The sequence below is a fragment of the Brachionichthys hirsutus genome, chromosome 5 (genome assembly GCF_040956055.1).
Source record: "Brachionichthys hirsutus isolate HB-005 chromosome 5, CSIRO-AGI_Bhir_v1, whole genome shotgun sequence".
NCBI classification, from domain to species: Eukaryota; Metazoa; Chordata; class Actinopteri; order Lophiiformes; family Brachionichthyidae; genus Brachionichthys; species Brachionichthys hirsutus.
This window is the reverse complement of record NC_090901.1, coordinates 6,539,890-6,560,450: the sequence shown is the minus strand read 5'-3', so window position 1 is coordinate 6,560,450 and position 20,561 is coordinate 6,539,890. Positions and strand designations below refer to the sequence as shown.

General features: G+C 49.0%; 3 protein-coding genes across 3 annotated transcripts in view; all 3 read right to left on the bottom strand.

Annotated features, from left to right (window-relative positions):
- Window positions 1-57: 57 nt before the first annotated feature.
- Window positions 58-2,179, bottom strand: LOC137894283 (uncharacterized). The gene is made up of 2 exons (XM_068739762.1): window positions 1,941-2,179; window positions 58-971 (listed from the first exon to the last, which is right to left on the bottom strand). Exons 1-2 carry the CDS (start codon window positions 2,017-2,019, stop codon window positions 304-306), a joined length of 747 nt encoding a protein of 248 aa, XP_068595863.1. The 5' UTR covers window positions 2,020-2,179; the 3' UTR covers window positions 58-303.
- A 593-nt stretch (window positions 2,180-2,772) lies between these two features.
- LOC137894284 (DNA polymerase III PolC-type-like) lies at window positions 2,773-7,515 on the bottom strand. Its single transcript, XM_068739763.1, has 4 exons — window positions 7,401-7,515; window positions 4,158-4,227; window positions 3,955-4,009; window positions 2,773-3,586 (listed from the first exon to the last, which is right to left on the bottom strand). The coding sequence occupies exons 3-4, from the start codon at window positions 4,007-4,009 to the stop codon at window positions 3,066-3,068; spliced, it is 576 nt and encodes a 191-aa protein (XP_068595864.1). The 5' UTR covers window positions 4,158-4,227; window positions 7,401-7,515; the 3' UTR covers window positions 2,773-3,065.
- A 374-nt stretch (window positions 7,516-7,889) lies between these two features.
- Window positions 7,890-20,561, bottom strand: part of LOC137894282 (unconventional myosin-IXAb-like) — a 44,996-nt gene continuing 32,324 nt past the window's right edge. The window contains exons 13-43 of the mRNA XM_068739761.1: window positions 20,176-20,371; window positions 19,750-19,869; window positions 17,902-17,977; window positions 17,659-17,802; window positions 17,275-17,314; window positions 17,080-17,202; window positions 16,864-16,944; window positions 16,671-16,781; window positions 16,461-16,583; window positions 16,241-16,390; window positions 15,733-16,022; window positions 14,317-15,441; window positions 14,155-14,239; window positions 13,782-13,982; window positions 12,763-12,860; window positions 12,498-12,604; window positions 12,168-12,388; window positions 11,973-12,089; window positions 11,705-11,893; window positions 11,569-11,616; window positions 11,378-11,489; window positions 10,912-10,973; window positions 10,608-10,800; window positions 10,392-10,520; window positions 10,159-10,264; window positions 9,856-9,987; window positions 9,529-9,703; window positions 9,114-9,134; window positions 8,661-8,878; window positions 8,354-8,490; window positions 7,890-8,278 (exon numbers count right to left, since the gene is read on the bottom strand). Coding sequence (XP_068595862.1) covers window positions 7,890-8,278; window positions 8,354-8,490; window positions 8,661-8,878; window positions 9,114-9,134; window positions 9,529-9,703; window positions 9,856-9,987; window positions 10,159-10,264; window positions 10,392-10,520; window positions 10,608-10,800; window positions 10,912-10,973; window positions 11,378-11,489; window positions 11,569-11,616; window positions 11,705-11,893; window positions 11,973-12,089; window positions 12,168-12,388; window positions 12,498-12,604; window positions 12,763-12,860; window positions 13,782-13,982; window positions 14,155-14,239; window positions 14,317-15,441; window positions 15,733-16,022; window positions 16,241-16,390; window positions 16,461-16,583; window positions 16,671-16,781; window positions 16,864-16,944; window positions 17,080-17,202; window positions 17,275-17,314; window positions 17,659-17,802; window positions 17,902-17,977; window positions 19,750-19,869; window positions 20,176-20,371 — 5,319 coding nt within the window. The remainder of the gene's footprint in view (window positions 8,279-8,353; window positions 8,491-8,660; window positions 8,879-9,113; window positions 9,135-9,528; window positions 9,704-9,855; window positions 9,988-10,158; window positions 10,265-10,391; window positions 10,521-10,607; window positions 10,801-10,911; window positions 10,974-11,377; window positions 11,490-11,568; window positions 11,617-11,704; window positions 11,894-11,972; window positions 12,090-12,167; window positions 12,389-12,497; window positions 12,605-12,762; window positions 12,861-13,781; window positions 13,983-14,154; window positions 14,240-14,316; window positions 15,442-15,732; window positions 16,023-16,240; window positions 16,391-16,460; window positions 16,584-16,670; window positions 16,782-16,863; window positions 16,945-17,079; window positions 17,203-17,274; window positions 17,315-17,658; window positions 17,803-17,901; window positions 17,978-19,749; window positions 19,870-20,175; window positions 20,372-20,561) is intronic.

Genomic DNA, 20,561 nt, shown 5'->3' with positions numbered 1-20,561 from the left:
ACCATTTAGTCAATTACAGTTTGTTGACTTTGGGTCAAATAATATTTTAATGTTGTTTCCAAATGTTAGTTTTATCCATTGCAGTACAAGGAAGTACAACAGCAATACGCTCCATTAGAATGTATCTGTCCTCAAACACTTGAAGTCAGTTCATATTAAAAATACAAACATGAATATTAGTAGCTCAACTACCTGCATATTTGTACATCAAATTTTCAGTAACTGCATAAAGCAATAGCTTAAAGATGTCAGCCCCCAGAGTAATACTGTAGTATATTCCTTCTCCCAGTGGGTTTCAGCGCTTCATGATTCATTTATCTGTCCATCTTGAACTTCCCTGCTTCGCGTCCCTGAACCTTCATCATCGGTCCGACGGGGGGGGGGGCGCTGTCGGATGGCCTGGCAGGGTTCTTTGGTTTCCGCAGCTGGGTGGCGGTTGATGCTTTCCAGAGAGAACCTATGCTTCAGGATCAACTCAGGTGTGGGCTGAAGAACCCCGAATAGTGCCTGCAATGCCCGCACGTCCTCCAAAGCATCATGGGCCTTGTAGTCCACACCCAGCAGCTCCCCGACGAGCTTCTCCTGTCGAAAACTCCGGAGGCAGCGGTCCTTCAGCACCTCACGGGCCAGCGGCAGAGTGTCGACACAGCCAGAAACGGATGACTCAAAGTCGGCCCGGAGGTTCAGCTGATCTAGATCCCGGGCCAGCAGCGGACAGTCGAAGCGGCGAATGTTGTGGCCTACGATGAGCGGGCGTCCGAGCATTTGCAGGAAAGCTATGAAGGAGACCAGGACCTCTCGAAGAGAGTTTGTGAGGACAAGCTGCCGATGGAGGTACAGTCTCCGTCTCCGGACTCTGAAGCCGGTCACCTTGGCGGCTCCTCGCTCCACCCGAGAGCAAGGGACGACGTAGAGGTTGAGGGAATGGCCTCCGCACACTGCAGCCAGCTGGATGACCTCACAGCTCCGACCTGGAAACACACAGGATGCAGATCAAAGGCCTTGCTTCAGCCTCAAAATGATTAAAAGGTGCTTTTTGCAGCTGTGGCACATTTCTTACAAATCTTTCTTTAAGATGTTGGATTGCAGAAAGTGTGTTAAACACAGGATCATCTCATTATGGGGAACATTTATTGATTTCCCAATGATTTCCCCCAAATTCCCCAAAGTTGATTTTTTTTTTTTTTTTTTTTTTTTTTACCAGCAGCCCTACTTGCATACCCCGCTTATAAAGTTTATCCAGCCATGAGACAGTAGTGATGGGTTAATGATGCCTCATTGACACATTACACAAACTGTGTCAACACTGTGTTGGTCACTCAACAGTGACCTCTGCTGTAGATCTAAAATCATTTCTGGTAAACAAAATGAAAAAAAGATGGGAAAACTTGCACGCTGTAAGCCCAACATTAGCCTGTGAAATAATATTTAATCTTTATTAATCTTACTTAAACTATGATCATCTTTGTATAATATCATTTTCTCCACTTGTTTTTTGAGTGAAGTTGTTCGTGTGAAGGGTTCAAATGTTGCTTGTTTGTGTAAATGCGCAATAGTTGACTTGTAAAATATAGAAAATTTGTACGTAATAAAATTCAGAGTTAAAATGTTTATGTGGTATCTTATTAACCAAAGTGTTCAATCATGTGAAATAACACGAAAAATGGATTCATTCACACATTTCCGAGAATGATCCGTGAATGGGGGCAGAGCGGAAATCCGGTAGGGACAGCAAACAATGCAATCTCCGTCCACGAACCCGCAACAAGTCGATACACTTTGTTTCCTTTTTAACACAATTTGGCGCGGAACATCCGGACGACACATCCTGTATGGGTCACGTGGGTTCCTGTTGAAGCGATACGCGCACCAATCCGGGGTTTCACGTCCCCATGAGACAGGCTGTAGATTAGAACAACCGTAGAAGAAATGGATCTTACCGAACCCGGTTGTCTCCAAGTCAAAGAAAACCGGCGACTGTTGCGGGTCCTCGTCTCGGTCCGGTTGAGTTTGTTGCATCCCGACACGGACGGAGCCTCAACAACGTTTCTGGAAAAGGTCTCATGAAGTAAACAGCGCCAGACGAGAGACACCAGAAAGACGCTTTCAGCCACTTTACGTCACGCGACAAGACCGAGTTTTTAAATAACTGCGCGGACGGAAGCCGAATCCTTTCAAATTAAAAGCCTCGTTGATGATTACATCAGGAAAGATAAAAGCAGATCATTATATAGATCATTCATATCTATATAAAACATCGCGTATGTGTCTGTCTATTTAAGGTATTATTGCTTGTCGATAGCAGAGTAAAACAAAAAAACACTTATTTTTGATATCGCGCAGCGCGGGGTCCCTTTCTTCTTCCTTTTAATTGAAAACCGGATGAGCGTTTTCAACAGTGCTGCCATCTTCAGGAGATTGTTGGAAGCGCATCGGGGTCATGGTAAATAAGAAACAAGTAATGTAAAACTGTAATTTTACAGTTTGAGGAATATTTTTGTTACTACTAGTATTCCAGTGACAAAAATATTGCTGTTAAATTTGCAGTCTTTCTATTCTGGAGAAATTGCATCTAAAATATTTCTTTATTTTCCAAACACATGGAAATTATTCTTAATGAATATTCCTTAAGTGTTAATGCCGTTTCATAATATTTTGATTCATTTTAAGTGTTCAGGGTTCATTTATTTGTCATTCTACAACAAAGGACTAGATTCAAGATTCAAGATTCAAGATACTTTGTCATTATGCGAGCATAATAAAATCGTGAGAAGGCCCACGGCTTAAGGCACACATCATAACATAAACTAAATTCTCTCTCTTAAGAAACAATATATAGCCGGGAGCCTCGGGCCGTAGCGTGTGTACGCGCCGCCATTCAAATAAGACGCAAATAAGATGAAAGTTGTCTCTTTATCACACAAAACAAACATCTTAGTGATTAAAAATCCACCAGGAGATGAGTCAAATGGAACTTTATTAATACTTTTGAGAAAGGCCTGCTTCAATACAACACTTGTGGATTATGTGACTAATGTGTGTGGCTACACCATAAACACAAAGGTTCAATAAAGAAATCTTTTAATAACATGTTGGCTGGGGTTCAGGTGGATCAATAAATCCTGCAGCGCCCTGGCGTCTTCAAGAGCATCGTGAGCATTGTAGGACTTTCCCAGGAAGTGTTGAACCAAGTTTGGCTGAGAATAACTGCTCAGGCCACGATAGACATTTTTAATTAACAGGAAGGTGTCCAGAAACCCGGTAACCAGCGAACTGAACTCACGCCAGAGGGAAAGCGCCTTGAGGGCTGAGGTGAGCACCGGTGCGTCAAACAGCCGTGCGTTGTGGGCCACCAGCAGCACGGGGCGGGGAAAGGACCGGAGGAAGTCGATGAAGGACACGAGAAGATCGTGAAGATCGATGGTTTTCATCCGTTTTCCACGGCAGAAGAGTTTTCCGTTGTCGACGACGAAGCCTGTGACGCTGGCGGCGCTCCGAGTGATGGTGTCATGAGGGACGGTGTACGCGTTAAACACGCGCGCGCCACAGACGGCAGACAACTGGATGATTCCACACGATCCAGTGTCTGAAAGAGGGAACATGGACCAAAGGAGGAAACAGAGAGGCGGAAGAAATGAACGTTAAACATCTTGACATTTGTCTGATTGAACAAAAACACACGACAGGATGCAATGGATATTAATCATTAATCAGGAATGTAAAAGTTTATAGATTAAAATTAAATGTAGGAGAATTTTGTGGATGGGTGCGGGTCTATCTGATGATTCGATTTGGAGGCAGAACCTGATCTGGATTTCAATGAGTTCCTGATTAATATTAGAATTATTTATTATTCATTTCATTTCTGAGAATCGATTTGCTGAGTTTAAAACGATGCCCATCACAACGCGTTTATTATACATTCAGGATCAATGTTCGCAGATTTGAAGTTACCTAATCCGGTCGTCTCCAGGTCAAAGAACACTTTGGTTTGATATTGATGATCCATCTGCAGGAGAAGAAACACACGCACGCGATCATGAGCCGATACATCCAAACACGATCAAAGTATCTGATAATCTATTAAAACCCCGTGTTGAGTTTTAATTAAAGGAGCTAAAACTCTATTCTGGTATAGTTTAGGAGATAAACCAAACCTTGGACGGAGTTGGACCGAACCTTGTGAGAGATGCGAAGTCGTTGGAGCCTCCGGTGGATCGCAGCGATCTGAAACGCAACACAAAGTTTTATACAGCGCGGAACTCACTTTACTTTCATTTGCGTAGAACAGAGACTCGAACCACCGCCCTGCCGTCAAAACGAAAACAGAACTTAAGTAATTCGAATTTTCATTCACGTGGCGAGCTCGACCCGCTAAATCTCACGCAAACAGCTCGTTTCACCCGGTTCCGTGCGTGCGTGGGTCGAACGTTCCAGTCCGATCAGCGCACATAACAGGAAACTTCTTTATGTTCTGTCTTGTTTCAGCTCGACCCAGCTGGTGACGTCACGCTAATGATTTGTTTTTCCAAGTTCTGTGAACTGTGGCGTGGACGAAGAACGAGAACGCGTAAAGATGAAAGGAAATAAAGACGAAATGAAACAATTAAAAACCAAAAAGATTTCCTCAGACGTCTTTCTCTCTTTTTTTAACCCGCTGATCAGTATTGATTATTATCACAATTTCTTCCTCAACAGGAGTTGAGTAGAAAAACCGTCAGAGAGCCTATAGACCTCCTCCAAGCAGCTCGTAGAAGAGTCCCGAATGATCTCTAGGGCATTGATTGATCTTTATAGCTCAGCCTTACAATTATCCTTCAATCCCTCTGCCAACCTCTCGATCATAGGACGGCCCGCTCAGCCACCGTCGCCCCACTCTTAATTACATGAACAGCAGATCCCTAGCAATCAAAGGAGTCCTATGTAAGTCCTATATAAACCCAATGCATTATTAACAGCTCTAAGGCCTCATAGCGTCGCTCTCAGACTGTCATCGGGTGAGGCGTCATTAGGAAGGAACGTGCTGCAGCTATCATCAAACACGGAACAGACACCTCCCTCTCAGGTGGCAGACAGCCAAGAGCAAGACGACTTCAGTGAATCTGTTAAGCGACCAGTGAAGTAGGAGATAATTTAGCATGGACGGCTTCGTATCCGCTGCACACGAATTAGGTCAACCTCTGAAAAGTGTCGTGTACATGACTGATCATGTTGATGTTCCGTGTGGGGTTGTCCAAATAACATTTGATTTGAACCGTCTATAATTTGGGCTAATTGAGTTTATCTTAGTGTTAATGAAGTCGTCCGAGACGCCTCCGGGGATTCTCACCCCATCTCTAAGTTTGTGCTCTATCTACCCCATCGCATCTCGAAGTTTGTGCTCTATCTACCTCATCCCATCTCTAAGTTTGTGCTCTATCTACCTCACCCCATCTCTAAGTTTGTGCTCTATCTACCTCACCCCATCTCTAAGTTTGTGCTCTATCTACCTCTTGTTTATGACCTATTGCGTCTAAAGCCTCTATGAAAGGTGTTCCGAGAGGTTCATAGGGACAGATAATGTCCCAGATCATCTTGACCCATGTCATGCATTCTGTTACATGCAGCACTGCTCAGTGATTGTCTGGTTCCGGGGGGGGGGTATCTGTTATCTCCCCTGCCTCGTCTCTAGTGGGGTGCAGGGGCGTCATATATCCAGAATTCTTCTTGGGGTTTTACGGCGGTCATATAGCTTCTCTGTCACCTTATCAGTGATCTACTGGCATAGCCCTTTGTTATCGGAGGTCTTCATCCTGCCTCTATCCCACTCTGGCGCCTCTATGAGGCCTCGATCTCCCCTCAATCACTCCCTTTATGTGCAGCAACACTCGTTGATTAACCAGTGCTGGGGTCTGTGTTTACATCTGGATCCTCGAGCGCATGCTGTAGCTTCTCCCTCACCTGTGTATAAGGCCTAAGAGGTCCGGTGGTGGATTGGTGTAAATTTTACTAGTCTACTTTAATGTTTGTGTCCATAAAGCAATTTGAGCTTCGTGGGGCTCGTAAACAGGCCTGCCAGCCCCTGCCCCCTGAATGACCTTTTTGAGACCACTTGTCAAACTTCCACAATTAAATCTTTTAGCATCTTATTGGGGCTTTGTCACTTCTAGTTTTTTCAGCTTGCATATCGCCCCACGACTCAGGCTCCACACACACACACACACACACACCAGTGGTGGGTCGTTGGGGCCAGCAAGGCCTCCTCTGCTGGCCTAAAATAACCAGAAATCATTACCCGAATGATCTACTATGGTGGAGTTTATATGTTTGCAAAGCAGCTGTAGATGGGGTTAGGGTTAGACACACACACACACCTCATTTGTGTTTGGCTGCACTTTTTCTTTTTTAATAAACAGATTTACCCCCCCCCCCCTTTCCCCATCCCCATAAAATGTTTTTGTCCTTACAACAATAGACAAATTAAAAACAAAAAACAAAAACGCAAACTACACCTGATACAGAACCATGTCCGGACAGGTACAGATAAAAAAAAAAAAAACTTTTTTTTTGTCATGACAGATCTGTTCTGATCCGTTCAGATATTTTCATGGTTAATAGCAGATAAAAGGACTGTACACAGGATAATATATCCTTTTTATGACACAGAATCTTTTAAACCAATGTACACCCCAAACACATGGTCATAAATACTACATACACGGTGTATAAAAGAGGAACAAAAAAACGACAGGAAACGCAGCGCATGCCTTCCAGTGACGGGTACATTCACTTGTTTTTTTTTTTTAATATTCTGCTGCTTTTAGGGGTCCAGATGCCGTACTGACAGCCGGAACATGTACACAGACCATCCCAACAAGTATCCGCTTCAGGATAGTCGACCTGGAATGATTAACGCCGATTGTGTCCGTGAGGTTGGAGCGGAGGTCCGATCGCAGACGGATATTGCAGCTTAAAGTAGAGACATCATTTCCGTTAAAGGTTACACCGACTGTCTGGACAGAAACTGAAATACGCAGAGACACACGGACACGTCGGGTTTAGCCGCTACTAGTTTTTGTCTGGATAACAGTGAGGATTAAATATGCTACTATTCACAGCCAGTGCCGGGAGAGAGGAGAGGACGGAAGAGCTGCTGTCATGCTACGAAAGAGGAGGAAGAAGTGCTCCGGATGGCTCAGAGGACACCGTGGACGGTCCGAAGGCGTGGGCGAGTGCAAGGGTTTCCCCACAGCTTCAGTGAAATATACGCGAGCTGGTGTCACGCGATGGCAGCAAAGACTTTTCTCGCCTTTGCACGAGGAACACTTGAGAGGAATCGTGGTTCATGCAAAGACATGAACCACGATTCACGATAAAACACCAGAGAGAGAGAGAGAGGAAGAGGCGTTTCAAGTTCTGACCTGGTAACACTGATGATTCCGATTAAAACAGAGGAAGAACAGGACGCCAGGTAAACACTCCTGGATGATTGACACCCGACACGTTTGTGCCAACACGCCACACGGACAGCTTTTCCTTCAGTTCTGTCCAACCCGAGGACATCCAGGACCGGTTTTGGTCACCGTGGAATCGGAAAAGAGAGGATCCCACTTCAGCTAAAAGCGGAACCTGACTTCACTTGGTAAAAACAGGAACAGGAAATCAACAATGAACCACCCAGGAGCAGCACCGGAGGTTCTCCTATGTACACTTGTGTTTCCTCTGCAGCATAATAATAACAACAACAACAACAACAGGTTTCTGTACAGTCTCAGAATGACCTGCAGCCTCCCGGCCGCTGCGTCCCGTGTAAACGTGAGGCGGGAACCGAGGAGGGGCACAAACCTCGCTCAACCCTGGACTCTCGCCCCTCCCCTTCTAGTGCACGCTCCGGCACTCAAAATGGCTCTTCACACCATGAACTCGTTGCTGCCATACAGAACCAGCTGCTGTGGCCCTGAGCTAAAGTCCGACTCCCTCCCGTTGCCCCCCGAGGGCTCGCGTGGCGAGCTGCGACTGAGCCTCATCCTGTGACGGGGCTTTCCTGCTCTTTGACTCCCCTCCGGCTCCGCCAAGGGGGCGCCCAAACCGTAGGAAGTGAGCAGAGGCCCGGAGGATGAGGAGCGGAACCGGTAGTGAGGGGAGGGAGAGCCGGAGGCATTTGAGGAGACAGAGGAGGAGGGGTGGCAGGAGGAGGAAATGGTGGATGTGGAGTCGGCAGAGTCCTGGGAGTCGGGCTGTCGACGTAATGTTCGTCGGCATTTCGTGTCGGACTTTCTGGAGCGATAAGTTCCGAGTTCTGTGGAGAGAGAAGCCGTTACGACCAGGGTTCTGGATGCAGCACACGACCCCACAGAGGATGAGGAGGGTCTACCAGAAGGGTCTGAAGCGGCCCCCTCCACCGTGATGTTCTCAGAGCTGTCCGCCGTACCGATGGACGCCTCGGACTCAGGAGCCTCATCGTCGGAGGCCCGCGGCTCCAGGATCAGCATCTCAAACGTCAGCTCCTCTCTGCCGACACAAACACACACCTGGTGACACAGGTGAAGCCGCCTGGGCTGCAGCTAAGGTCTATTCTGTAATACGATGTTATTTTATTCATGGATTAAATCCGTGCGAAGCTACAAACGCCGATTCCTTTTATTTGAATAGGAACTACATCCCAGAGAGAGACGTCGTACTTCTCTTTCTGCAGACTCTCAATCTGTTCGGTGAGAATTCGCTCCTCCTGCTGCATCGCCAGCTGCTGCTGCTCGATTGGCCCCGCCTCAGCTGCATCGTCTCCGCCTCCCCCGACTCCTCCTCCTGCACCGTCTCCATCTACTACAGGGAGAAGAACTCTGGGGCTGAGAGGAGGCGAAGTCGCTTGGGTGCTGGTTTGACGAACACGACTTTTATTCTGAAAATTCACATGACATCACGCTGAGTTAGCAGATACTGACCAATGAAATTCATCCTCTACAGTCAAAGATAGTGATGGAAAGAGGACTCACTATAGACACGATTTAATGCTGTGACCACAAACGGGCTACAAAAGACGATGTACTGACCACAGTTCAAACTATGAGGTCTGCTGCTCAGCACACACACGCACACACACACACACACACACACACACACACACACACGATTACCTTCGGTTTAGCTGTGTTAGGCTGCATGTTAATAAGTCGTGAAGCAGAAACAGAAAGTAAAGAGCTGTCAGTGAAGCTGCCATTTTCTCACCGCAGACAAGAACCGAGAAAAAACAACAGTCACACCAGAGAACGGGCGACGAGACCAGCGACGGTAGCGCTAGCTTGTTAGCAGTGCAGTCATTTCCAACATTACATGCTAGGCTGTAAGGTTGCCGCCCCCTTGTGGAATATTCGGTGACATTTGTTGCAAAAAAAATACTTAAATACACAAGCAGAAGGTCAAAGGAGGACGATCTGAAGACACACGCGACGAGTACTAGAACTAAAGAGGTAACACGGACAGGGCGGGGCCGGGCAGGGACACATAATGGGAGGGGCATACATACCGGGGTGGAAGGAAGGAAGGAAGGACGGACGGACAGGTTAGGGTTAAGGAGGGGCTGCTGCTGGGGTCCGGTCTTACCATGGACTTCCTGATGTGGGTCAGTCGGCTCTTGGCTTTGCTTTCTGCAAACTCCAGACTGCTGATGTCCTTCAGACGAGCTTTGTACTTGCTCATCTGCTCGTTGATCATCAGCTCCACGCACCTGAAGGGAGGAGGTCAGAACCGGGTCACCTTTAATAGCATTTAAACTCTGCCTGATCAAAAAGCACAGGCCGTCACGCAACGTGCTATTTAGACTAATTCAGTGTTAATGCACCTGTGGATCTCTATTACACATATTTTGCTCAGACGTACGCTGTGGTCTTGCTGATGTCCTGGACGCTCTGCAGCGGGTCGATGGTGTCGGGACAGCGAAGGATGCAGGGCGCGAACACGATGGCGAGGGCATTGGCTGACATCCTGTTGGTCTCCTCCTGCAGGGCGATCCTGAAAACGGCAGAATTCAACCCTGTTACAGCTAGCATGTGACCGGGACAGTTTGAGGATAAGAAGAGAAAAAGAAAATACTTTTTTAAACTTTGTCCGTGGGGCAAAAAACCTTTTTCACGGGATGCCGGAGGCCGGAGGGGCCGTGTCGATTATTATCCCATCACCCACCTGACCAGATGGAAGATGAGGCGCTCCAGTGTGCTGAGATGCGTCCTGCTGAGCTGCTCGATCACAGAATACACTCCTCGTATCACCTCCCGCCTGTCTGGCTGACCTGTAGCGAAAACAAGCGCACACCATCAGCACCGGTAACATTTCACCTCCTAATAGCGACTCTGGAGGTGCCTCTGGACTCGCAAACAACCGAGAGGAGTCACCGACGGGGCTAATTTTGAGCTCACCCAGGGCCCTGAGGAACTCCTCGTACAGTTCAAAGGTCATGAGAGGGCTGGGAAGGTCACGGAGCCACTGTTTGAGAACGCTGGCGATGACGTGGATGTTGTAGTCGTCCAGGCTCATGCTGCTCACATCTGGAACAGAGAGGTGAAGAAGAAGAAGAAGAAATGGTAGCGCTGGTGGAGTAGGAGGAAGGAGTAGAAGAAGAAATCTCGTCCCACCTGTGTCCAGCCCCTGGCGGAGCTCTTTGATCTTATTGGTGGAGCCCGACTTCCTGTAGATCCCCTCCGTGTAGAGGCCGTGCATCTCGATGTAGTTGATGAGCTTCTCCACCAGCTGGGGCACCGTCCTCTCCTCGCTGGTCAGACGGGACAACTCCACGCCGAACTGCCGGGACGACAGCTCGGGATCGTACTTGGGTGTACAAAAAACACAAAGGAGCACGAAGTGAGGCGACCGCGTGGCTCGTCGAATAAACCGACACGGCAGCCACGATGAAACAAGAGCGTTTGGAACAACGGCTACCTTTTTACTACACTTGGTGGTCATCCTGGAGCAGCACTTCCTGTGGCAGGCGTAGCGACACACTGCAGGACGACAAACACAACGGCGCAATCAGAGCGGCTTCTGAGGCGGCCGCGGTCGTTCACCGCCGCGGGGGGAGAAGGTGGAGTCCGGGCGGGACGGCCGCCGCTCCCGGGAAGTGGAGGTTTAATCTAATCATGCCGAGTCTCAGCGAGTCTCAGCGAGAGTGTGAGGTCTGTGAATGTGTGTGTGTGAAGGAGTAGGAGGAGGTGGAAATAAGAACCTCACACACACACACACACACACACACACACACCCGCCTGAGGGTAAGTGAGTCAGGAGAACGTTAGGAACTGATGGTGGCGTGTTGGAGGGAGTGGCATCAGACAGATTCCCACGGTAGAATAATACGTCAACTTGTTTTGTTTTCTAAACATTCTTGTGTGCGTTTGTGCCCGATCCTCACGTTTGCAGACGCAGGCCCGGTCCATCATCCAGATGAGGGAGGAGCAGAACTCGCAGTAGGTGGGGATGCTGTACTGGGTGGACTTGAAGATGTGGCCGTTGTGTTCTTCCACCTGCAGGGGGCAGCAGAGTCAGCTCAGCTAAGGCTGCTTTTATTCCCAATATTTAAGTGGAATTAAATCGAAGGCTCACGATGTCCGTTTCCTTCTTCCGCGACTTCTTCCGTTCACGTTTCAGAGCCTGGAAAGAAATTCAGAATTAATTATCGTAACGTTATCTGCGTTACGATAAAAAGTGTTTCTCGAATGAGCTTAGCCAGCTTTCTTACCCTGCCAATAGTTCCCTCCATCGGCTTATACTCCGTCATAAACTCGTCCAGGAAGACCTTGAAAGTGTTGACCCACACCTTCACCGGTGATTCGCTCCAGTCCCTCTGCTCCAGACGCATGGATTTCTCCAGGATGTGCTCGAACAGGGCGTAGAGGTCCTTGTAACGGATACTCTTCCCATCGTCCATCTGTTGGCGAGCGCAGAGTAAAGCAACGGAACCTCATTTGATGTTTGGAGCTGCGGAGAAAACAGCGGCACAGACTCACGGCCAGCGCGGTGGAGTAGGAGTTGAAGATGTTGATCCTGAACTCCTTCAGTGCTTTCTTGAAAACCACATCCACCATGGTGTCATTCTTCCCGTCTTCAGACTCCAGATCAGCGATCTGGAAGCAGGAATTATAGACGATTCATGTCAACGAGCATTGAAATGAGAAGTGATGCTCAGACAGACCGATTCTCACCTTCTTGATCAGGAAGTCATTCATGCTCCGGTAGTCGTGGGCCGATGTCAGGATGTGCAGTGCATCGTTCTGCCACTGGGTGGGTTCTAGAGTGATGCTGCTGATCTTCACGCTGCGACGCCTCCTCATCTTAGGAGATGGCTCCTTGTTCTCCTTGCTGTCCCTGACCCCCTGGGAGGAGGCCGCCTCCAGATCTGGACTGTGAGGAGGAGAGGAGCCGTCTGCGGCGGGGGCGGAGAAGGAGGCGGAGAGAAGGTGGATTGATTTAACATTTGAATAGAACCTGTAGTTTAGATAAAATGTTATCATTTTTTTGCAACAATGGGCTACCAGAGGTGTGTGTGTGTGTGTGTGTGTGTTCACCATGTGCACCTCTCGACACTTTTTGCTCGCCGTGTTTCGTTTTGCTCCAGAATCTCATCTTTCCTCTCATCCTGCTGAAATCACAAACGGAATGAATCCGCAGATCAGAAGACATTTTTTCCACCAGTAACGAGTTTCATACGACTCTAAAGTCTGTTCTTGCATTATGATGATGTTTAACGTTTATAAAAGAACGCAACGCGGCTAGGCTATTTAACGGCTGCGTCTATACCTTCCATCCTGGCTGGAAGTCTTCCTCAGGACCTCCACCTTGCCCAGGTCTCCTGAGGACATGGTCTTATGGACCTTCTTCTGGTCTTTGTGAGATGGCTGGAGGGGCAGAGAAAGAAGTGCTGCTCAGGTTCTGGCAGGCTTAGATCCAGGTTGTCCTCTCCAAACATAGATTACAGAATTGCAGGAAAAGTCTTCAGATCGCTTCATTTATCCTGAAAGTGACGATGCAATGTGATGTCATCCTAAATCAGGATACTGCAAACGGAGGTCATGCTTAAAAGATCCTGTTAAGAAGTGGTGATGTTAGTGAGAAGCTACTCGGCTCAGGGTTCGAACGGTCGCAGCATGCAGGAGCAGCGGTCGGCGTGCGACGCCGGGCGCCGTGACGTGGTTTCGGTTTACGGAAGAAGATCTCCAGTCAGTCGTCACTGTGGAAATCTTTGTCATCAAAGAGGAATCGATGCGGGGATACCGGAACGCATCGGATTTTTAACTTTTCATTTTTCCTTCAAGACAATCCACACAGGAAACGGCGACAAAAATTGTACGAATTCAGCATCAGATCAGCAGGAAGGCTAAGTCTGAACCAATCGGCTGATTATTGATGACTTGAAAATGAATAAAAAGGAATCAAACCATTTCCTTTTGGCTTTTTTCCTCTAATTTATCACATCTTACAATTACTGTTAATTTCATGTGTGTTTACTGAAGGAAAAATACGAGATTAAACTCCAGTATGTTGGCGTATCCCTCGATGAAGAGGAGACTCTGAGAGATGAAGAGAGGCGACAGATCAGATGCCTCGGCTTCAAACCAACGGCAATCTGAGCGACGTGCAAGGCCATTCAGTCCAGAGGTCAAACAGTCCAACAGTAGTGCAGCGTACAATGAGAGTGGGGTTAGCAGTGTTCATAGGCTCCACCCCTTGCCCCTTCAGGCCCACCTGAGAGGCGGGAGGGGGGGAGGCGGCCTGAGCGGACAGGGAACGGATGAACGGTCTGCGGTCCAGCGGTTTACCATCTCAGAGTCGCTGTGGCAGTCGGCCTCTGGGTGGACGCTTATGGGAGACAGGGAGGGGGGCAGCGTGTGGGAGTGGGCGGGGATGTAGTATTCGTCATCGTCGTCTGATTGGGTCGCCCCCTCAGAGTTACAGCGGGTGAGGAAGTCGGAGCGTGTCCGGGACATTCGGGCTTTCTTTTTAGGGCCGGGGCGGCCCATCTGTTTCCAGGCAACCAGAGAAACATGAGGTCAGCCATTGTGGGGTGTGTGTGTGTGTGTGTGTGTGTGTGTGAACACATCTCAACTATGCATAGCTTATATCGTTAGCATTAGCAGAGATGCGCATGAGGGGTGGGAACCAGCCGGTGGGGTCCGTTCACAGGCATCCTACCTCTCTGCTTCTGGATCCGGCAGGTTTGGAATCGTCCCGGTACATGGACAGAGACCGCTCCTGGTTCACTAAATCCTTGTCTGACCTGCGACACAAAACCGGACGTTTTTACACAAGTATAGGAGTCGATGTTCCCACGTCACAGCCCCCCGGGTAACTTACTTGGAGAAGGGCAGCTTTCTTCTGGGTGGGGAGAACACGGCGCTGGAGGGTTTCTCCACCATGTTCACAATCACCGTCTGGGCCGAGCTCTTCCTCTGAGCTCTCTGAGCTTTGGTGTCCGGGATCGGGCTGCTTCTCTCCTGCTGACCGTCACAAAGAGCGGGAATGCCATCCTTTGGCTCCAGGACAATCTTGATGTCCACCTCCGAAGCGCAAAGTCCAGGTAGGTCGAGACCTTGTCCATCACCGACTCCGTCTCTCTTAGCTGGGACGCCGTTCCCTGGAAGCGTCTCCGTCTTTGATGCTCCTTCCAAGGCTGTGATGGGGATCTTGTGGGAATCAGATGATGCAGCTTCAGTTTCCAGAGATCCTTCTCGGGTTTGGGCTGCCAGCAGCTCCCCCTCCTCCACTGGGCTCTCCTTCTGCATGCTGATCAGAACCACGACGGGCCTGCGGGACGTGGACTCTCTCCTCTCTTTGCAAGGTTTGCTCGGGCTTTTGAATTTTGGATCGTGAACTGGACTTTGGTCAGAAGCAATATAAAACGTTGCCCTCTGGCCCTCCTCTTTATTCGGCCACTCCATCAAAGGCTTTTCATTGTGGTTTGAATCTCTCAGCTCCTCGTGCAGTTGGACCTCCACTCTTTGATGTGCTGTCGACGGGGGACCTCCAGAATCTTTGGTTTCCACGTCTTCCACACTCAGCCGTTCTAAACTCCCGTGACTCTCTGGAGATCTCCGCAGCGAATGGCTGTGACCGTCGTCCGGCTTACAGGTCCTGGCCTCCTGATCAGAGTCTTCCGGCGGAGGACCTCCCATACTGGTGGTTCGGACCTTCAGGAGATCTAAGCTGAACTGAGCCTGCTCCAGCTCTCTCATCCGTCTGCTTTCCCGTTTGGAGCGGTTCTTGTTGCTCGTCTCATCTGTGCTCCTACTTCGCTCTTCTCTTTCTCCCACGTCCTTTAGAACAGGTTCAGAGACTTCATAAAGTTCCCCAGAGACATCATGGATATAGACTTCCTGTCCTGACGAGGGAATGTCCTCCAAAGGTCCTGCATCCGTCTCTGCTGGTGGACTGCTGGACCGTCTACAGAGTGTTTCATGCTGCTTCTTCATTTCACTGAACCTGAAGGCATCAACAGGAAACAAAACAGGAAATTAATATTTGTGTCCATCCACCAGGTGAGCTCCATTACAGAATTTTATGGAAATGGAAGGTATCCCACAGGGAGAATGCTGTGCCGTCTAAAATTCAGTGAATTTAAAATGAATTGTGACGTCTTGATAAAAATCACAAAATACTTGAGAAAAAATACCTCCAACAAGAAAAGTTCAGATAATCCTGAGAAGAGGAGAGTTTAAATGTTTAAATCTCTCTCTCTCACACACACACACACACCAGAACCCGCCCGCTCACCTGAGTCGAGCCAGGTAACCCCTGCTCATCGCCTGAAGCTGCGTCACGCTCCGGTACGTCTGACGGTAGCTCCTCCTCTCCCTGAAGCCCCTCCAGGCCGTCTGAACCGTCACGGCTGCCAAAGATCTGCGGCGACAGAAATGCCTCCAGCTCCTCTGGAGGACGGCGGCGGCGTCCCACCACTGCAGGAGCCTCCTGCGCTCCCTGTAGCTCCTCCAGGCTGCCTGCAGACACACTGCCGCCGCCTCCTCGGCACCGGTGTCTCTGAGGAGGCAGCGTCGCCACCATCGCTGGAGAGGGAAACACAGACTTTGTAAATCTCTGATAGAAGGAAAGATTTTATTCCCAACTTCCAGTCCTCTAAATTTATCCTCCCTTCCTTCTCAATATTCCCGGTTCCTTGTGTCTGTATTTCTTTAGCGCGCCAATGATCTGGACAGTTCACGCCTCCAGAGGGAACATGCATACATGATGCTTCGGGTCGTAATCAGAATCTTCTGCCTCTCACCTGAACAACACAGGCTGATAGCCTCATGCTAACGAAGTGCTTCCTCTCCAGGACGGCCCTGAAGCGACGCTGCAGCGCAACGATTCGCCGCAGGACTTCCTGGTGGAGGAGGGTCTGAAGTCGCTGACGCTCCCCCTCCCGCAGGAACACCTGTGCACAAAGACATAAATAAGACGGTGGCGCCTGAAGTCAACGGTGAACAGTTTGTTAGATTCCGCACCATCGTGTTCCCCACTTGGTACCCAGCGGGCTGCAGGTGGATCCGCCGGAAAAACTCCCTGATGCCAGACTTGGTTGGACTCGTGCCTCGAGGCAGCAGCACGTGGAAGCGATGCACAAAGTCCTGCAACAATAAAGCAGGGTCGGCGGTAACAAACCGCCAAAGGGACTCCTGTTCTTTAGATGAGCGGCTTCAGCAGAGGAGGTTTACCTGGAAGGTATACTTGATGCTGTAGCCCGATTGTCGGATGCGGACGGTTTCCAGCATGCCTGTGTACCTCAGCTGCCTGAGCACCAGGCCGTCGTTGAAGCGCAGCGGCAGCTGGTGAACGCAACGACGGCAGTTCATTTAACGATCCCGAAAAGGGTCATCATGAACGTGAATACGATCCAGGCGGCGTTACCTTCTCTGCATTGGAGCGGATGCATTTGACAAAGTAGGGCTCCGATTGGTCGAGGGTTTCCATCAGCTTATTGAGGGAAGCCTGCACACGCAAAGCAAATGACGTCACGTCCTCGTTCAAGAAACGCGCTTCTGCTGTGAAGCAGCAACACTAATGGCTAAATGATTGTTGTTGTAATTCACGCGTGGTCCAGCAGAGGGAGGCAGCGGCGCCCACCTGGAACTGTGCGCTGATGCTGGGCGGTTTCTTCTTCTTGTGCAGGTGAAGCAGAGACTTGGTGATGCGGTCGTGCAGCGTGACGCTGCTCAGGTAGCGCAGTGACTTCACGTCCAGCAGGTGCTGCGAACACAAAGCCAGATGTTTGAACCCGTGTCTGAGAGGAGGCGGTGAAGTCGCCGCTGTCCGTCTTACCTTGGGGAGGGTCAGCTTGCTTTTGCAGGTTTTGTTTCTCCTGCAGGGGAGGGATATCGTTTTGTTTTATTAAAAGACGTAAAGTTTATTTAAACTGTCGCATGATTACAGAATTTAAATATGTACTCTGTTGAAAGAGTTGTGCGAGTAATTTGTGTAATTAGCAACCCACATTTTATTTCCCTTGATTATTATCTAAAATTAATCAACAACAAATATTATAATGTGAGGAAATAATCTCATGTAACAATCAGTAATCAGTCGCCCATCAGTATTGATCGCATCTGTAATCCCTCTCCACGAGGAAAATCTCCGCATGAGGCCAACCTAATGGAGGATTTCATTGGTTCCTGCAGCTCTGACAGCCAATCAGCTGAGACTCACAGCAGGATGCCCTGAGCTCGCTCCAGGAGTTTGCTGCTCGCCGTGTTGAGGAAGATCCCGTCTTCCTCCAGAGTGGGACTTCCAGCGGAGGCCAGACGGGAAGACCTGGAGCTGCGACCGTTACAGCCGACGCCGTAGCCATCCCTACAGACGATGGAGGGATGGAGACGAAGGGAGGTGAAGACAGATGGAGAGAGGCGTGGGATCGTAGACGATTAAAAGCCAGAGTCGTCTCGTTCTCACCAGCTGGCCTTCTCATTCAAGGCGTTGGTGCCTTGAAGATCGGACAAAGGAGTCCGCGGATTCTTCCTCGTGATGCCTGGATGGGAGGAGGAGACGGAGAGATTTACTTACACCCCTGATCAGAACATGAAAATCCAACCCCTCCATTTCTCCAACTCTCCAGGTGATAACATCTTTCCCCGTCTCTCCCTTTCTGCTGCCTCATCCCCCCCTCTCCTCCCGCGCTGATAACTTTTCCAGAGACAGTCCTGAGGGGTTTTCTTGCGATTCCGTGTGGTTTGATCAGTAAAACACGTGTTTCCAGTTTACTGGATGGAGAAAAATCCCACATTTTGAGATGTAAATGTATTTGTTATCTCGCAGCATTAGATGAAAACATCTCCTGTTTGTGCTATGGAAGCGTTTGAGCTCGACTGTGTGGCTGCTGGTTGTCTCATCATAAAGAAACTAAAACTGTGTCTTAATATTATATTTCCATAACATTTGTAAACAATAAAAAGCGAAGAAGGCACAGATTTATGAGTCAACCTTCGCTGAGATGGAATATTCCCTCCGAAGGGCCTCTTCCCACATGTAACATTCCTATTTATATGCAACACCTGTATTTAGATCCTTTCCCCATGAAAACACACACCTACATCTTGGATCCTCGATAACCTTTGTTATAGGGAAAACAGCTGCTCCAAAACGACCCACGATTTCCAATTCTGCTTTGTGGATTCTCCCCACATTCGATCACCTGTTGCCTTTCCTGATGTTGATCTCGTGCAAATGTGTCTGTGTGAGTTCCGGTTATCACAGCGGGAATAAAAGCCCTTTATTCAGAGCTGCGCCAACATTCCCTGGATCCGTCGTTGGGATGTTGCCCACTCTTCCACCAAGCTTCATGGGAATCCATCATCGGATTCAAGCGTAATCGACACTAAGCCCCATCAAGTGTTGTGTGAACTTGTTAAGGATATTTTGTGGCAGAAATAAATGTATTCAGTGAACAAACCCGCGAATAAAAATGTTTACTCCTGCTCACCAATTGGATGTAATTTTACTTCCTGTCCCGTAGCAGTCCTAGTCAAGCTGCTATTTCTAATTTTATATCTTACAAAGCGATCACTTTGACTTTATAGTCGGCTTCTGGTCGGATCACATCCAGCAGAAACGCAAAGACATCAACGAGCTGACTTCACGGGCCGAGCCGCTCCGGCCGTGACCAACCCAGAGTTCTGGCCTTCATATCGAACGTCAGCTGACTTTCCCCTCCAACGGAGCAAACGCTTGGGGGGGGGGGGGGGGGGGTTCACCAAATAATAAATTTCAGTAGTGGCATCCGTTCAACGCACACTGACATGTCACATGACACGCCAGAAGCTGAACGTGTGATAAAAGAAGAACGGAACATCTGAGGGCGTCGTTAAACCCCCGGTGGTCCGATTCCCTCGTCTGATCTCTGGTGAGTGGGAACATGTTTGGTTTCGATTCGCTGCTTCCAGATGAGTCAATCCGACCAGAACCCAAACGACCCAGATGTTGGATCTGATCACCGGTTCGGGTCATGAATGATCCCGTCACTCTGTCCATCCAGGACTGGATCGATTTTTATCTGCCCGAGGGGAAGGGGGGGGGGGGGGGAGTTAACAAAATAAAAGTTATAATATATGTGCATAATTTTTTGCTTTGTGTTCATTAGGATAAGAAAAATTCTAATTCTGATTCTGACTGATTGAAGCATTTTGAATAAAACATCAGTAAAAAAGTGGAGTTTCGTCCTTTCATGTCTTCAGTGTCTGTCGCGCAAAATAAACACGCCGTCTAATGAGGAGGAAGAGTCGCGACTCGTTTGAATTTCCTTACTGTATTTCTCATCTTTGCACCTCTGCAGGATCTCGAGGCTCCGCTGGTGAACCGGGTGATGAAGGAAGCTGAAGCTGCCAACAGTTTTGATGACGGCGCTGGGAACCGCTGCATCGTTCCCTGAAACCGCGAGGAGGAGGAGATGCTCATTAGGGAAAATAGTTCATATGGGAAAAGAGGAAGAGTAGGAGGAGAGGTGAGTAACAGACACCAGCATTCCACAAACGTCTGTTTCTGTATTCCTGCAGAGCTGCTTGTTGATTGATCGATTGACATCAGGATTGACCAATCAGGTTGTTTGGAAGTCTAACTCAAACAGTGGGAAGAATCCTGGAGTTCTGATGGGATTACATACAATTGATCTAACTTTCAGGAAGTTTAACCCCGAAGCTGCCGCCTGGCTTCTTTACTCGCCTCTTTCCTCACCGGTTTTCTTGTGGGAGTGTCTGCGGCCGGCCTCCCGGAACGCCACCAGGGCTCTGAAGTAGGCTCGGAGGACGGCCCAGCGGAAGGTCGCCACGGGGTCGATCCCCATCAGGTTGCAGATAAAGGCCTTCTTGCTGCTCTTGAGCAAAGCTACGACGTCTGGGCGCATGTGGTCGGTGTTCTTCTCCCGGAAGTCCTGATGGAGACCCAGGAGCATCGAACCAATCATCAGTCACAGTTCCATATTTCCCACAACCACGTCTTTCTCTCCCAGCGCTGCAGAGCGATGGAACAACAACCCCCCCTCCACCCCTCCACCCCTCCGTCCAGCTGATCCGAGTCGGCTGAGTGTTCATTCCTGGGCTGACGTCAGGCTCCTCGTTTCA

What these genes read in the sequence shown, in the direction of transcription:
- LOC137894283 (XM_068739762.1), bottom strand. Translation starts at nt 2,019, where the DNA reads ATGCAACAAACTCAACCGGACCGAGACGAGGACCCGCAACAGTCGCCG. An exon ending in CTTGGAGACAACCGGGTTCG is followed by an intron (nt 972 to 1,940) that starts GTAAGATCCATT and finishes GTGTGTTTCCAG; the next exon opens with GTCGGAGCTGTGAGGTCATC.
- LOC137894284 (XM_068739763.1), bottom strand. Translation starts at nt 4,009, where the DNA reads ATGGATCATCAATATCAAACCAAAGTGTTCTTTGACCTGGAGACGACC. An exon ending in CCTGGAGACGACCGGATTAG is followed by an intron (nt 3,587 to 3,954) that starts GTAACTTCAAAT and finishes TCCCTCTTTCAG; the next exon opens with ACACTGGATCGTGTGGAATC.